The sequence below is a fragment of the Leptonychotes weddellii genome, chromosome 2 (genome assembly GCF_054177405.1).
Source record: "Leptonychotes weddellii isolate Sample4059 chromosome 2, ASM5417740v2, whole genome shotgun sequence".
Classification (NCBI taxonomy): Eukaryota; Metazoa; Chordata; class Mammalia; order Carnivora; family Phocidae; genus Leptonychotes; species Leptonychotes weddellii.
In genome coordinates, this window is record NC_138370.1 from 175,270,285 (window position 1) to 175,286,513 (window position 16,229).

General features: G+C 63.8%; 1 protein-coding gene across 1 annotated transcript in view; it reads left to right on the forward strand.

Moving 5' to 3' along the window:
* Positions 1-15,962, forward strand: part of SORCS2 (sortilin related VPS10 domain containing receptor 2) — a 409,142-nt gene extending 393,180 nt beyond the window's left edge. The window contains exons 19-27 of the mRNA XM_081812676.1: positions 1,307-1,493; positions 1,777-1,910; positions 2,855-2,978; positions 4,258-4,370; positions 5,314-5,439; positions 8,068-8,167; positions 8,756-8,858; positions 11,273-11,376; positions 13,516-15,962. Of these exons, the coding sequence (XP_081668802.1) occupies positions 1,307-1,493; positions 1,777-1,910; positions 2,855-2,978; positions 4,258-4,370; positions 5,314-5,439; positions 8,068-8,167; positions 8,756-8,858; positions 11,273-11,376; positions 13,516-13,580 (1,056 nt within the window). The 3' untranslated portion in view covers positions 13,581-15,962. The remainder of the gene's footprint in view (positions 1-1,306; positions 1,494-1,776; positions 1,911-2,854; positions 2,979-4,257; positions 4,371-5,313; positions 5,440-8,067; positions 8,168-8,755; positions 8,859-11,272; positions 11,377-13,515) is intronic.
* The last annotated feature ends 267 nt before the right edge of the window (positions 15,963-16,229 follow it).

Sequence of the window (16,229 nt, forward strand, 5' to 3'; positions counted from 1 at the left end):
CCAGGGACCACGTGCTATTAGGCACAAGACAGCATGTGGTTCTCTCCCGGGTTCGGAGGCTGGAAATCCGAAATTAAGGCGTTGGCAGAGCCTGGCTCCCGCTGGAGGCTCTGGGGAGGGAGTCTTCCCTGTCTTGTCAGTTTCTGGGGCGCTGGTGTCCCTTTTCTTGTGGCTCTGTGTGGTCTCTGCCCTGTCGCCACGTGGCCGTCTCTTCTGTGTCCCAAGCCCCTGCCTCTCCTTATAAAGACATGGCCACTGGCTGGGAGCCCATCCTACTCCGGCCTGACCTCATCTTAACTAATCGCTTCTGCAAAGACCCTATTTCCAAATAAGGCCACATTCTGAGTTCTGGGGGCATGTGGATTTGGGGGTACAGACACTGTTCAACCATCCACCATATCTGTGGAGAAAGTTAAGTGAACATAATTTATGGGAAAGGGCTTTGTCAAGTTTTCTCTGCAGGCATAGAATGAGAGGATCATAAATGGTCAGTGCGAATCCTGTGTCATTCTGGGTCAGCAGGAAGTGGTTTTCGGGGCGTTCCTGCAGGGACAGGGCGGTAGGAAGGGGTGATGGGGCAGGGCAGAGGGGAGAGGGGGAGCTCGAAAACACTTTCTTGCTGTGAAGTGGAGAAAGATACTGTTTCCCGTTTCCTTCCCTCGATTTCCCGCGCCTCAGTGAGGAAATGGTGGTTTGTGGGGGGGCTGGCTCCCCAGCTGGAGGGGCGTGAGGCCGTCAGACAGCCCCGTGCTGCTCAAACCCGGGGAAGGGGCAGCAGGTGCAGGGAGCATCACGCTGCATAGACCCTGCATGTCTGACCGGCACCCCAGCTCCGCAGAGAATGGGATCAAAGAAACACTCAGGAAGCAACCAAGAAGGGAAAACGATGTTTTCCCAATTTTCAGGGAAACCCCTTAGGAGTCTTCCCATGTGTGATCTTCCTGGCCATGTTCCTGACACCCTGCAGCCTGTGCGGGGGGCCTCCCTCCCTCCGGCTCCGGGCTCAGGCCTTAGTGGCTGTCCCCACCGGCCGGCCCGCCACCCTGAGCGCTCCCTCTGCAGCCGGGCACACCTGGCCCTGGGCCCTGCCCCCATCCTCCTGTGTCTCTGTGGCTCCCAGGCCCATCTGCCCTCTGCAGCCCCGCACGCCAGGCTGGCCGCCCCAACGGCAGGGCGGGTTTGGTTCCTGGGGGCCTGGGGCCCGCGCCCTTTGAGGGAAGGAGTGAGGGGATGAAGAGCACGCGAGCCACCGCAGGCCCCTCCGCTTTGCCATCCCCCCTAAGTGGCCTCGTGGGATTTCCTGCAGGGAGATGTCCTGACCACCAAGTACCAAGTGGACCTGGGGGACGGCTTCAAGGCCGTGTACATGAACCTCACGCTGAGCGAGGAGCCCATCCGGCACCGCTACGAGAGCCCTGGTGTCTACCGTGTGTCCGTCAGGGCGGAGAACGTGGCTGGGCACGACGAGGCCGTGCTCTTTGTCCAGGTCAACTGTAAGTCCGTCGCCCCTTTGAGGCCCAGAGTCCGCCCCTGGGGCAGAGAGAACCTGGTCCTTGGGGGAATGCAGGGAGTCCCCTGGGGCAGCGAAAGGAACCCAGGCTGGCGAGCCCGCAGGTGGGGAGCAGGCAGGCGGGCTCAAGTCCACGCCCTGGCAGTGTGTGCGGTGGTAGGCTGGGGGGTGATGCGGGGGGAAGTGATGAAGGTGTCCAAGAAGCCCCCTCTGAAATAGCCAGGGCCCTGGTGTCCCCCAACCCCGGCCTTTCCCGCGACCCGCAGCCCCCCTCCAGGCCCTCCACCTTGAAGTGGTTCCCGTGGTCGGCGTCAACCAGGAGGTGAACCTCACAGCCATGCTGCTGCCCCTGAACCCTAACCTCACCGTCTTCTACTGGTGGATCGGCCACAACCTGCAGGTGCGCAGGCCCGGGACCCACGGTGCAGCCCTGGCTGAGGGTGGGGGGCAGGGCCCTGCCCCGGGGACTGGGCGGAAGGGCACAGGGTATGACAGCGTGGAGTGGGGGCGAGCACACACCAACCTTTCTTCCGGAGCCCTCGCTGCTCGGGTCCGGCTCTGAGCCTGGCAGACGCAGAAGGAAGCAGACCAGACCCGGCCTTTTCCTGGGGAAAGAGATGTGAACAAAGCAGGTGACCCGAGTTGTGATAAGCGTCACAGGAAGGGGATGGGTGAGGTGTTGTGAGCTCCAGGGAAGATCAGGACATTTCTAGTCTGGGTGTTGGGTGTGGTCAGGGAAGGCTTCATGGAGGAGGGGGCCACTGGGGCTGGACCTGATGTCAGAAGCCTCACCCAGAGCCCTGGGTTGTACCCTGTAAGCAGCGGGGAGCCACAGATGATGGCTGGTAGCAGGGCTGGAGGGTCTCTGTGGGCAGGGATGCCCATCCTTAGCCTGCAGGCCCTCAAGACCCACAGAGGGCCATCCTTCCCTCATTCAGTGGGTTGCAGCCCTGCGCCCCAAGCAGAAAGACCCCAACAGCGGCTGAAGGCCCAGACGCAGAGGCCCCAGGTTGTGTTTCTCTGGAATGCGGAGGGTTGAGGAAGGTGCTAGGCTCTGGGTTCAAATCACAACTCAGCTTCTTCCAGCCCAGCAATCCAGGCAGGTCCAGGACGAAGGGGACACCGGGACACTTGGTCCAGGCTACACTGGCTTAGAGCCAGTGGCTCTGGGGGTGGGAGGGTCCTCCCCGTGTCCCCCGGTGCTGCCCCCATGTCCTGACCAGGGCAGGGGAGAGTGAGCGTTCTCAGTGAGGCCCTGGGCAGCAGGAGGGACCATGGGTCCGACTGTCCCATGTGGGGCTGCCCGCCACCCCCGGCCCTGACCCCCACTCGTGTCCCCTGCAGCCCTTGCTCTCCTTGGAGAACTCCGTGACCACGCGGTTTGCAGACACAGGGGACGCGCGTGTGACGGTGCAGGCGGCCTGTGGAAGCTCAGTGCTGCAGGACTCCAAGGTGGTCCGTGTGCTGGGTGAGTCCCCGTGCCCGGGTCGGGCAGCGCGTCTCATCCTTCGCAGGAGCCCCGGGTTTGGGTGACGGGGGCACTGTAAGCCGCAGACACCTGGTTATGCTGGGCAGCCGCAGGCTAGAGAGAGGAGCCCGTGAACACAGCCTGGACGCTCCCCGGCTCCTCGGCCTCAGTTTCCCCGTCTGTAAAAGGAACACGGACACGTCTCTGTGTCCGTGGCTGGCACTCACGGGCCTCACACAGCACAGACGGGGGCGCAGCTGAGTGATGTGTCGCGGTCACCCGGCGATGCCTCCCAGGACCCTGACCTCTCCTGCCATCTGTCCTCTGAGCCCTGTAACACAGCCTTTGTTGAGACTCAGTTCTGAATCCGCACCCCATTTACTGGTGCTCACTGGGGGCCCCAAGGCCCTCGCGGGAGACATTTACCATAGGAGATTCATCCTAAGCCTGGAAGAGACCCCGTCCCCCAGCCTGTGTGCTGTTGGCCTCGTCACACCAGTGAAACCTCCTTCAGGCTTTGAGAACAGCCTCTCCCGTGGACCACAGCCATCAGTTAAATATTTAGCCGGCCTGCCCTTGGCTGTTCCTGTGTTCACAAACACGTGCGCTCAGAGTCCTGAGCTCAGAGCTCGGAAATAGTCACCCCTACCCCGCTGTGAGATGCTGAGTTCTCTGTTCACAAAGCATGTGTCCCTCGGGCCGCTCATCCCTGCAAAGCCTCCTCCCATTTCCCAAGTGAGAAACCCGGGGCTCGGGAGGAACATGGAGAGAGTACAGTGAGCCCCGAGGCTGCGGGTGCAGGGCCTACCAGCACTGGCAGGTGGCTCTGGAGTGGGCCTCCGAGCTGGGGACCCCGGGACACGTGCGGGAAAGGGAAGGTGCGGCCTCTGCCCTCACGGGACTCTTACTCTGGTGGGGGGACCAGCCCAGTGAAGTCCATGGATCCCTGGGGGATGGAAACCCAGCCTCATGGGGCGTGCACGTCCTTGAGAGTGAGAGGGCAGATCTTACAGTGTGCGGGCCAGGCCCTCCCTCCCCAGTGGGCACCGTTCATTGTTGTCATCAGTGGGTCAGTGATCACTACTTGGTGCCGGTCGGTGAGGTGGGCCCTGCCCGGAGCAAGCAGCTGCCGTCACAGGGAGGACTCTCGTTTTCCAAAAGCGGGCCACGGGGTCTGACTGTGGGCAGTCCTGGGCCATCCAGGACGGGTGGCCTCCTGCGGCGGGCAGAGCCCCACTGCCCAGGACTGACCCGCTCGCCCGTCTCTGCCTCTCTTCAGACCAATTCCAGGTGGTGCCTCTGCAGTTTTCCAAGGACCTGGACGCGCACAATCCCAATACCCCTGAGTGGAGAGAGGACGTCGGCCTGGTGGTGACCCGGCTGCTCTCTAAGGTGCCGCCCAGCACCTGCAGGCGCCCCGGAGAAGCAGGGGGTGGGGGAGCCTGGACCCCCTGGCGGGGCGAGGGGTGCTGCCCTCAGTCAGTGACCCAGCCTCAGGCTGGCTGCCCAGGGGGTTGGAGGACGGCTAGGGCCCGCTGCCCTGGCTCTAGGGGACTTGTGGCTGGAGCGCCACCTTGCAGGGGAGGGACAGGCCGGCCTCCTCCGTGCGCATTGAGTGAGCCCCAGCTGTTTGCCCAGGACACAGTCACTGTCCTCTGCTGGCCCAGAATCTCCTGAATGGGATTTTCATTTATTCACGGAGTTTCTCTTCTGGGCCGGACACTGGAGACAGAGAGAGGAATCAGTGTTTGCCCCCGGGGAGCTCACCGAGAGCAGACAGAGGCCTCGGGGTGGGCAGGAACACCGGCCCCTACAGTCATCCATGGCTGCCACCGGCTGAGGCCCGCTCTGGCCGTGACTCCCCTCAGTCCGTTAATAATGCTGGTGATACTGTCCTGAATAGGAGTTTGCCAGGTGAAAGTGCACGGAGTGGGGTTCTCAGGAGGCAGAGGGACCTGCAGAAGCTGAGCTTTATGGGTTGAAGGAGTTGTATGATCAGGAGCCCTGACATCTGGAAGGACACTAGCCAGAGAGGGGCCTGCTCAGTTACCCTGGCCACGGTGTGAGGAGTGGACTAGAGGGGGCAGGCCTGGCCCAGGGGAGGCTGGTGTCGGGGGTGAAGGGCAGAGGGACCAGGAGGGCTGCAGGAGGTGGAATGTGGTCACAGGGTCCTGGGGCCATCCCCGTGTGTGCAGGGGTCAGGAATAGCTCGCAGGACAGACGGCCAGGACTTGGACAGGCCAAGAGTGGAGAGAGGGTGATCCTGGGGGCCCCGGAGTGCAGCAGGGGACAGAGGAGGCAGGTGGGTCAGAGTGGCTCGTCTGTGTCCCCACAGGAGACCAGTGTCCCTGAGGAGCTGCTGGTGACCGTTGTAAAGCCGGGACTGCCCACCTTGGCCGACCTGCACGTGCTCCTGCCCCCTCCCAGGCCCACAAGGAAGAGGAGCCTCCCCAGTGACAAGGTATCTCCTGCATCCGCAGGACCCAGGTTCTCTCTGCACCGCCTGGGCTTCGCGGCCTAGTGCCGGGGGCTTGGGGGGGACCTACAACCAGCACGGAAGTCTCAGTGGCCACGGAAAGGCCCATTTCTCGCCAATCACTGCCCAACATAGGTGGCTGGCTGCCCCCCTAGGACCCGGGTGGCCTCCAAGGTCACTGTTTTGGGGATTGGGGAGGCACAAGGCACCGGGGCCAGACCACCCCACAGGGGGACGTGCGTCACCTCCTTTCCCATTCTGCTGGCTGGCGCTGGTCACCCCGGCCCAAGCTGACTGTGAGGGCCATGGACTCCCAAGGCGTGGGTCTCAGGACTCAGCCCCCATGTAGGCAGCAAATGTCTTCACTGCGTAGCCCAGCTTCCAAATAATAGCCCTCATCTGGAGGGGCGGAGGACCCGCTGTGTGGCGGGCATGGGATGGGGACCCAAAGATAAGTCAGAGCTGCTTCACGCCCCCAGGGTAGCTGTCACTGTTCCCAAAGTAGACAGCAAGCTGGGTCGCATGCAGAATCGGGACCCCTCCTGCGCTGCTGAGCCCCGCCGCCGGCTGCTCCCCGAAAGGGTAGGCTGAGTTAGCAGATGACGCGGCCGCTCCGCCCCCTGGGGCGCGGACCCAGGAGCACCGCAGCTGTTCATCCATGCGCACGCGCGCAGGGAGGGTCACAGCGGCCCCGAGTGGCCACACGTGCCTCAACGGGGTGGGTGAACAAGATGCGTCCCCGCGCACCACCGAACCTTACTCAGCCGTAAAAAGCAAGGGAGCTCGGACACCTGCTACCATTTGGACGAAGCCCGCGAACGGGATGCCGAGGGAGGGAAGCCGGTCCCGGAGGCCACCTGCTGCACGACCGCGTTGATGGAATTGTCCACAACAGGCCGGTGCACGGAGGCAGAAGGCGGAGGTGGTTGCCAGGGGCGGGAGGGGCGGGCACCTGGCTTCCGGAAGGAAGGATGAAAATGTTCTGGAAGCAGATCGTGCCGATAGTCACGCAGCTGCCAATATACCAAAAACTGTGGAATTGTGTGCTTGAAGAACGTACATGTTATCTCAAAAAAAAAATATGAGTCAGAAGCTCAGCTACCCCCGGACTAGTCGTGAGACGGATGCTCACGGAGGCCGTCTGGAAGACGGACCAGCACTGGGCAAGGGCAGCAAGGCCCGCGGCACCCCTGAGGATGGGCGGTCGCGTCTCCTTCTACAGGCGAGGGAAGTGAGGCTCGGTGGGGGGCACGTCAGGAAGGACAGAGGGGACACGGAGCCCCACGGTCGCTCTGGCTGCAGGCCCACCATGCCCAGGCTGCCTCCTAGTAGACACGTAACTGTGTGGGCCTGACCCCAGCATTTCCCAAAGGGCATCTGCATCCGCACCTGGGGGCGCCCAGGCCTGCCAAGCCCCCGGGCCCTGCCTTGCGGGGTCTCTGGAGGTGGGACTGCAGAGGCTGGAGAGGGACTATACCCATTTTTCAGACGGGGAGCTGACCGTAGAGGCTCGGCAGCTTGGGGAAGGCACGGCGGCGCTCGGGGGCCTCCCTCACTCTTGCCCCCCGAGTTGGCGAGCAGATGAGCTAATTCTGCAGTAGTCAGGTGTGGGCGCTTAGGAGAGATTTGGAAGGAGGCGGTGGAGGGACAGAGGGGCACCCCCACCCCCGTTGTCCTGAGTGCTGAGAGTAAGCCGCGGGCCGAGGTCGGTGAAAAATCACAGGGACTCGTCCTGGCCACGGCCGGCGCGGCAGGCCCCTGGCCCTTGCTGGGCGCTGGGCACGGGGCTGGAGGCATCCCACGAGGTGTTCCTTTGAAGCCTCGCATCGACCCTCGAAACAGAGAGGTGCTGGGGTCTCCGGCGGTGCAGAGCCACGTGCCTTCAAATCCGGGGCTGTTTTGGCTTGTCGTTGTCATGGTCCCTGATGGGGACTCCTCTTTCCCAGGGAACACCAGGTGCTAAAACACTGTGCGTGGAGACTGAGTTTGGCCCCCCAAGGCACCTGGGAGGGGGGTGCTGGGGACTGCTGTCCCTTGGGAGGTCCCCTTCCCCAATACCTCTACACCCACCTGTTGGAGGAATGATCTCTGAGCACCCACAAGGGCCATTGGTTCCCTTCTGAGCACCAGGAAGACTCCCCCTCGTGAAACGGCAAGCCAGCCCCATCTCCCACCCCTGCTGCCTCCACATCACCTCCTGGGATGGCTCTCCCTCGTGTGGGGTCACTTCCTTGCCTGGGTCACCTGTCCTGTCCCCATCTCGTTCTCTTCTTGGTCTTCCTCCTCTGAGAAGACTTCCCTGACCACTGCCAGGCCTGAGGGCCTCCTGGAGCACCCCTGGGTTCCCCAGCTTCACCACACTCTGGTCCCGACCAAAATGAGAGCTCTTAGGTCCCGGCTGGGTCACCTTTGTGCCCCATTGTAGGCTCTTGGTGAAAGCTGGCTGCTGGGTGAGTATTTCCATGTTACAGGTGAGGAGACTGAGACCCAAGGAGGCTGAGTGCCCCCCCGAACCCCTTGGCTCTGGAGAGTCAGAGCGGACATCTGCCCAGCTCCCCACTCCCTCCGGTGGGTCCCAGAAGACCCTCTTCACTCTCCCCCTCCTGCTTTCAGAGACTCACGGCCATCCAGCAGGTGCTGAAGGCACAGAAGATCAGCTTCCTTCTGCGGGGCGGGGTCCAGGTCCTGGTGGCCATGAGGGACACGGACACAGGTGAGGGGCCAGGCGCTTCCCCCGGCCTGGCCCGGGCTTGCCCCTGCAGGGTGGGGTGGACGTGCATCCCGGCCCCTGTTACTTCGGGGACTGGGGGCCGAGGGCTCCTCCTGCCTAGGTGGTCGCCTCCGGTTACGACCGGGTCAGGTCCAAGGGCCTCGCTCTCTACACAAATGCAGCACCGAGCACTGGCTTTGATTTACATGGACATTTAGGGTCTCGGGTGACCTCGGCCCCCCGCCCCCACCAGTCGCAGTGTGACCTTTCCCATTTTGGGCAAGCATGTTTGCAGAAGCTGAGGAGCTTCCCTCTGCTCTGGAGAGACATGGTGCCCATCGGGAAACGTGGCAGGCTTGCCGCACGCCAGCAGAGGTGTGCCCAGAGGGGTTCTGTCCGCTTCCAGAAGGAAGGCCCGGGGCCCCACGGGTACACAGTGGGAGTCCAGGGGGCCCAGGGGCCGGGGTTCCCCGAGACCTGCCCACGCCGCTCAGCCACATCCGGAGGACCTGCCAGACCATCTTCCTGTCCCGGGAGACCGGGGAGGGCACGGGTGCCCACCCCCCCGACCACCGGCTGCTTTGCTTGCAGACTCGCAGAGGCTGGGAGGCACCGGAGGCTACTGGGCAGTGGCGGTCCTCTTGGTCATCGGACTCTTCGCGGTGGGCGCGTTCATCCTCTACAAGTTCAAAAGGCAAGGCCACCTGGCTGGCTGGGCGCGAGTCAGGCCTTGGGCAGCGGCTGCAGGGGATGGGCACTTGTGTAGGCCCGCTCTGGGTTCTGAATGGCCCCAGCCCCAGGAGGGCGGGTGGGAAACAGCGGCTCACGAACCCCCGAGCATCTTCCAACCCCACCTTCCTCTCTGCGGGCATTCCCAGCTTTATCTCCCTCAAGTCCACCCCGCCTTGGAGGGCGGCCCCTCTGAAAGCAGTATTTGTCACAGCTAGGAAGTGACATCTGAGACCAGGATTCCTGGTGCTGAAGCCGGGGCCCCTCCCGACCCCAAAACAGCGTCCGGCTCAAGCCAGTAGGGACCGAGCCCCAGGACTGTAACTGCAGGTGCCCACTCTGCAGCTCACTCCGGGCTGGGGCAGAGGGGCTCCCTTGCTGGCCAAGCGCCTTCCGGGCCCCCCTGAGCAGCCGTCTTCAGATGGATGAAAGATGCCCCTGGCCCTTCGAGAGGCAGGTGCACGCCCCCTCTGCCTCCATGGCCTCTCTGGATCACCTTTGCATGGGCCAGGTGGAGAGCTGCGGACCACTTGATTCTGACTGAGGCAGGGGTCCCCGTGATCTCCATTTGAAGAGTCTGCTCTCAGCCTCAAGGCTCTGCCGTCTCCTCCTGCCCCCGATGTGCGTGGTGCCGGCCGCAGCCCCGCCATCCGCATGGGTATCCGGCTGATCCCCACACGCAGGGCAGCCCCCCACCCCCCCAGTGAAGGGGCGCCCCTGATCCCCACCCCACTCCCTTCTTACTGCTCCAGCCTGTGTCAACACTCAGGTTCCCTCAGAGGCCACAGGGGTGTGGCCTTGCCAGGTGGGACTTGTGTTACGGCCTCAGTTTCCCGCTCTGTGGAATGGGCGCGCTGGTTCTCCCCAGGGCGTTAAAGGCCAGCATCCGGCCAGGCCTCCCCCTACTGTGCAAGTGTGTGTGGAAGCCTAGCATCCTGTGTATTTGCAGAGATTAAGCAAAAGGGGGAGCCTTCCAGCCGTATCTGCCCCGTCCGGGTCTCTGCCCTGGAGCACCCTTCACCCTGAGCGCAAGGCCCCATCCAGACTCCTGCCCTGCCGCTGAGCAGCTCCGCGGCGTCCCCTCCCCAGGCCTCAGCTTCCTCATCTGTAAAAGGGGACTAAGGAGGGGGTGGGAAAAGGGAAGGAGGGAAAGAACAGAAGGAGAGGGAGGAGGAGGGGAAGAGGAGGTGGAGAGGAGAAGAGGGAGGAGGGGGAGGGGAGAGAGAGGAGGAGGACAGGGAGGACGCTGAGTGGGCCCAGAAGGTGCCCCGGAAGGGGTGAGGGTGCACGTGCTGGTCCGCCGCCTGGCACGCTGAGTGTTGTTAGCGAACTGATCGTGCTCCCTGGGGGGGATGGGTCGCCATGGAAACAGTGCAGCCCGGTTCCGGGGGCGAGTGTGCGCCCCCAGAGCGCCGATCACACAGGGAAGGCGAGCACAGCAGGTAGGTGCCAGGTCGTAGGGAAATGCCCCGCTGGTCCCGAGGCTCTGGGGTCGGACGTGGCCTGTGGGGGTCCAGGGAGCGGGCTCGGTTTCTGGCGGTGGCTCGGCTGCTGTAACAAAGAGCCCCAAGGGTGACTTCTTGCTCGTGCTGTCCCCTGCAGGGGCTAGCCTCTCGTCCTCCCTCAGGGTCAGGGCCTTTTCGGGGTACGGCAGCCACAGCAGAGGGAAATGAGTTCTGGGGGAATGAGTCATCCGGTAAGGGTTCCAGCCGGAGGTAACGTGTCCCCTTCAGTCGCCCTCAGCGGTCTGCGCCCTGCACTCCTGCAGGACTGGTCGGGCCTGGCAAGCAGTGTCGGAGGGAGCCTGCTGCTTCTCGGGGACCGTGGGCACTTTCAGGGTCTCAGACTAACTAGGCATCGGACGTGGAGGAGCCTGGCCTGGGGACCCCGTGCCCAGTCCCAGCGCAGGCATGGGGGCTGTGCCCGTGGTCTCCTCTCCCTCTGGCCCTGGAGGGACAGGAAATTGGGACCGCACAGCCCCAGGACCCGGACAGGGCTCAGCAAGCCCCTCTCAGAGCCGGGTGGGCATCCCGTGTGCCATGGGAATGCATGTCCCACCCACCCTGTCAGTGCCCAGGACGCTGCTCTCCCACAAACCAGATGACGGGGGACTAAAGACAGTAAAACACCCCCTCCCTGCAATTCGGCCTCAGTCCAGTCCCCGGGGGAACCAGACAAGGCACACCCATGCACTGGGGCCCAGGGAAACCCAGGGCTGTGGGAGCTCACAGGAGGGAGGGCTTCCTGGAGGAGGTGGTCTGGAGCAGAGAAGGGGCAGGAGAAGAGATCCAGGAGCGTTGTCTGCACCATGCCCAGGAGTGGTCTGGGGCCCAGCGGCTCAGGTGGCACAGCCCCCTGAGCCCCTCCTCTGCCCCGCAGGAAACGCCCCGGGAGGACCGTGTATGCCCAGATGCACAATGAGAAGGAGCAGGAAATGACGAGCCCCGTGAGCCACGGCCAGGGCGTCCAGAGCGTCATCCAGGGTGAGGAGTTTATAGATGATGATCTCGACTCGCAGACTCTAGGTAACGCCCGCCCTGAAAACCCCCCTCCCCACCCTCCTGCGGGTCCCCCCTGGCCGCCTCTGGCCAGCTAAGGGCGCAGGACCCAGGCCCAGGCGGACGGTGGCGCTGTCCCCTCCGGCTGACGAGGGCACGGCCCGAGCTTAAAGGGGGGCCTGGGGACACGGGGCACCACCCTCTGCAGCTGACACGGTGCCCTGTTACTGCGGTCTCGCCCTCGCGGCCCGGCGCTTCTCCCCCACGTCTCTCCCGAGGTGGCACTGACAATGGCCGGAGTCACCTCCGGGCCTCCGTGCTCAGCCTGGGCTGTGACTTAGCGGTCAGCTGTGCTCTCTGCAGGGCTGTCCCCCGAACGCCTGCCGCGGCCTCTTCGTCTGGCTCGGGCTCCCGCGTAGCGTGGGGGCCACGTCCTCAGAGCACTGAGAGAGCCCAGTCAGCCCGTGGCAGCCGCGTGGCCCTCCATGACTGTCACCCCGGTCACTTGCGTCTCACTCTATCGCTCGAGGCAACCAGAGTCTGTCCATCTTCAGGGGAGGGGACACGGTCTCCACCTCGGGGGGGAGGAGCATGATACGTCCCGCCTGTACCCCGTCTCTCGGCGGCCGGTCCCCACCTCTCCCAGGCCAGCAGCCGGGGCCCGACGGCACGGAGGTGCCGTGACAGTTTCGGTACCGTGCGCCCCGCGGTCAGCACTGTGACCTCCCTCTCTGTGTCTGGCGTGCCCTCAGAGCTGGGAGAGGCGGAAATCAGAGTCCGCACTGTCAGTGGTTGAAGGTGAGGCTCAGAGAAGTCATTCCCCCCGGGGTGGCCGGGGAGAGGACCCCCACCCTTTCTCCAGCCCCCAGCCTCGGCGGGGTCCCTGTCCGTTGGCACAAGGGCCCATTGTCTCCCACTCCTGCCAGCCCCGCTGGGCTCCCCGGGAGCGGTGTCTCTGCCCCTTCCTGGGACATCGCATCAGCTCTGACATCCTGAGCACCAGCTCCATGCTGGGCCTGGGCCGAGGGGCTGCCGCGAGCCAGGCCATTGGACAGATGAGAAAGCTGAGGTTCGGAGCCCAAGTCACTTGGCTGATGAGAGAGGGATTCAGGCCCAGCTCTGCGGCTCCAAAGCCTGTGCCCTCCCCTAGCACTGCAGCCCCCAGGCGCGGGGTGCGATCCCTGTGCACCCCCATGGGCCCCCTCCACCCATCTCTCCCCTGCCTGGGGCTCCACGCTGCCTCCCATGTCGCCCGGTCCCCACCTTCATGCAGGTGGTGTCTCAACCCCACAACCAGCCACAGAGGCTCTGAGCGGACCTGGGGCTTCCCAGGCTCGGACGGAGGGTGTGGGTGTCCCTGGGAGGACCCGAGCTCTGCTCTCCTGCCTGTGGCACCTGGTTGCTCTCAAGCTCCTGAAGAACGATAAGAGCATAATAATAACAGGTTGTTTCAATCGAGCACTTAGTATGCGCCAGGTGCATGTTCCCATGCAATCCCCACGCGGTCCATGGAGGGCGGAGCTGTGATGCCCACGTTCCAGATGGCAAAACCAAGGCCACAAGGTGATGGACCTTGACGAGGGTCTCGGCCAGCGGGTCGGGCTCAGGAGCCCCGCACGCTGCGCCCGGCAGGTGCTGCAGAGCTGTGGGGCCGCCTTGTCCCCGACTGCAGGCAGCGCTTCAGGGCAGCCCCTCCCCTCTCCCAGGCTCCCGCTGCAGCCCCCCCAGGACCCTCCCAGCTAAGGCCTGCGTTTCTGACGTCACCGCGCCCCTTCTGTCTCCCGCCTCTCCGGGCCTCCCCACGCCGTGCCCTGCAGCGCCCACTGCCAGGAGGCCCGCAGCCCCTCCCGCAGCCCCCCGCGGCCGCCGCCCCAGCCCGCCCCGCCGCAGGTCAGCCTTGGCCTCCCCTCCCGAGGCCCGCCGGGGTCCCCTGCTCGCGACGGCACCGGGAGAACCCGCCCTGTCACGCACCCAGGAGCTGGAGACCCCCACCGCCCCGCCGCGCGCTCGGGCACCACCTGCACGGCGGAAGGACCCCGGGATGCGGCCGCATGTTGGCTGCGTGGCACCCTCTGCAGCGGCGGCGGGGGCCTGTGCTCACGGGCGGGCCTGTCTGTTTCCTAGGGAATCACTCCGGCGTGGTCCTGAGTATCAACTCCCGAGAGATGCACAGCTACCTGGTGAGCTGATGTCCCCGGACGCCCGCGCCCGGGACACTCTCCTCTGCGCCGTCTCATCCCCGGAGGGCACAGGTGCTGGGACCCGCGTCCCCTCAGAAACCTGCGGAAGCACCACTCCCTCCAGCTGTCCCCACGCCTGGTGACAGATGTCCCCTGTCTTCAGCTCACGCCCGCCCAGCCCACGAGACGCATGGGGGCAGCCTGCGGCCCCCCGCCCCCAATCCCCCGGACACCAGGCCCACGGCGCCCCCACCCCGACTCTGGGCACTTCTCTGCCCCTGGCCCCCTGCGTGGCTGCCCCTGTTGCTGACACGTCGCCCCAGTCCGAGGCCCGGCCGCCCCGGAGCCGGGGAGGCGAGCCTGCCGGGGCTGCCCGTCACTCTGCACCTTGGGCCCTGTCCCTGCACAGGGCGCCCGCAGAGGGCGCCGGAGTCCTGCTTTCTTGCTCATCACCCCCAGGAGGGCGGCTCCTACCCGCATGGCCTCCCATCTCGGGCACCCTCCAGAATCCAGAAAGCCTCCGCCCCAGGCCCTCCCAACACCGCCCTCCGCACCTCCCTCTGTCTGCCTCCTTTTAAACTGCAGATGATGTAAACACCTCTCTGGGCGGGGCAGCGGCCATCCGCAGAACCCCCTTCTCCGAACCGAACCGTGTTTCTCGAGGGCCCAGCTCCCCTGCGTCTCCTGGCTCCGCTCCATCCCTGGGGCCCAGAGGGCCCAGCGCTCTCCCAGCTTGCCCCTGCCGGCCCCCTGGGGCCCTCACGCTTCCCGACTCCCTGCCCGCCGCCAGGGTCTCCTCCTCCGGCGGGCGTGGCAGGGGCCCCCCAGAGATGTGCAAGGGTCCTGTGCTCCCCAACAGTTTGAGGACCCCGAGTAGGAGCCCCCAGACCAGCCATGGTTTCAGATGGCAGACGGGAAGGGCCATCCAGGAGTGCGCCCCTCATTCTGAAGATGGAGGAGTTGAGGCCCAGAGAGGGCATGATTTTCCCCAAGTCACACAGCAAGACCATAGCAGAGGTGCCCCAGGGACTAGCCCTCTGCCCCCCTCCCCCCCCACCCCGTGCAGCGATTCTGCTCACTCACAGATGCCTAGAATCAGGGACGCTAGCCTCAGTCTACACATGTGAATATATGGGGGGAGATGTTCACCTTTTGCCTTGAAACCGGAAGTCAGTATTCTCCTCCCTCCCTCCCTCCGCCCCTCTGCCTCTCCCTGTCCCTTTCCCCTCCTTGCCCTCCCTCCACCCCTCCTCCTCTCCCCTCCCAGGCAGGGCTCTCCGTGGCTCAGGGCCTTTCCCTAGGACATGGGGACACCAGAGCCCTGGCTAGGTGCTCCCTGGCTGCTGGTGAGTCCAGAATGAAGCCTAGCAGGGCATTACCCCACGTCCCCTAGAAGAGGACCATGGCCTGCAGGAGGGGAGGCCCAGGGATGCACCCTCACACCCACAACAGCCCCCCACATTGCAGGAGTCCCTCAGTCTTCATGTGTTACAAATAGGGACTCAGACTGCGGGGAGGAAGGGGTCACAGTGCGTCACATGCCAGGTGGAGGAGGCCACCTGCTCACCAGCTGGGGCTCCTGGGCCCCGCTCCAGAGGTCACCCTGTAAGTTTTTCTCAAGACCCTCCTTGGGGAAGGGCTGGGGCCCGAGGACCCGGGGACATGTTTGCTGGTGCGGTCGGTGTGGGAAGAGGCCGGGGTTCTCCAGACCTTTGCCACCACCTCCCCCAGCCCGTTAGCAGTCTCCAAAGACAAGTTAGGGAGCCCTGTGTCCTGCCGTCCGCCCCCACCAGCCTGCCCCATGAGCGTCAGACACACAGGGTCAGACACCTGTCAGCACCATCCAGGTCCAAGGTCAAGGTCAGCATGGAGTCCCCCTGGACACAGTCCCCCACCCTCCCCCCAGCTCGCCAGTGCCTACGGGTGACAACCCTCTGACCTTCTTTGACCACTCGACTTCATTCTCTCTGCTGTTTGGGTAGGGTTATTGTTGTTTTCTTTTTTCTCCCTTAGTTATTTGTGTTTTTCTTGTATTTTATTATTTCTATTAAGAGTATTTTGAGTGTGTGGACCCAAGAGCCCGGGAATCAGGTGGCATCTGGCATAACCTTATACGTGTCCATCCCCATAACCGTATAGATCAACATGTAGGTCTATGGATGATCTGGGTGTACGTTTGCGGTCCTGCACATTTGCTGGACAGGTGTCTACAGGCGCCAGGGACCACGCTGTGGTCTGCCGTGGGCAGCTAACGCTTCACTCCACCGGGCCAGACCTGTACTTGGTACATGCACATAACAAAGATGCGAAAAGTTCTTTCTTATTTTTCCTTTATAAAATCAATAAATCATTTGTGATGCTTTTAACAAAGATTAAATGAATATAATCAGCTTTTGCCTTATTATGAAGCTCTTCTTCCACATTTGCCTAAACACACGCACGCACACACGCACACGGGGCCCCTAGAGCTGTGGTCTCAGGGACGCGGGCGAGGGACTGGGGCCGTTCCTGACACCGGCAGCAGGTGGCAGGGACATTAACCTTCTCGGTCACTGGATCGGGGACCCACCGCCTGCGAAGCAACAATACCCCCATCAGCTTTCGAAGTCCTTACACGCGGGCTGGCGCACCTCCTGCTCTCGAGGCCAGTGGAAGGGC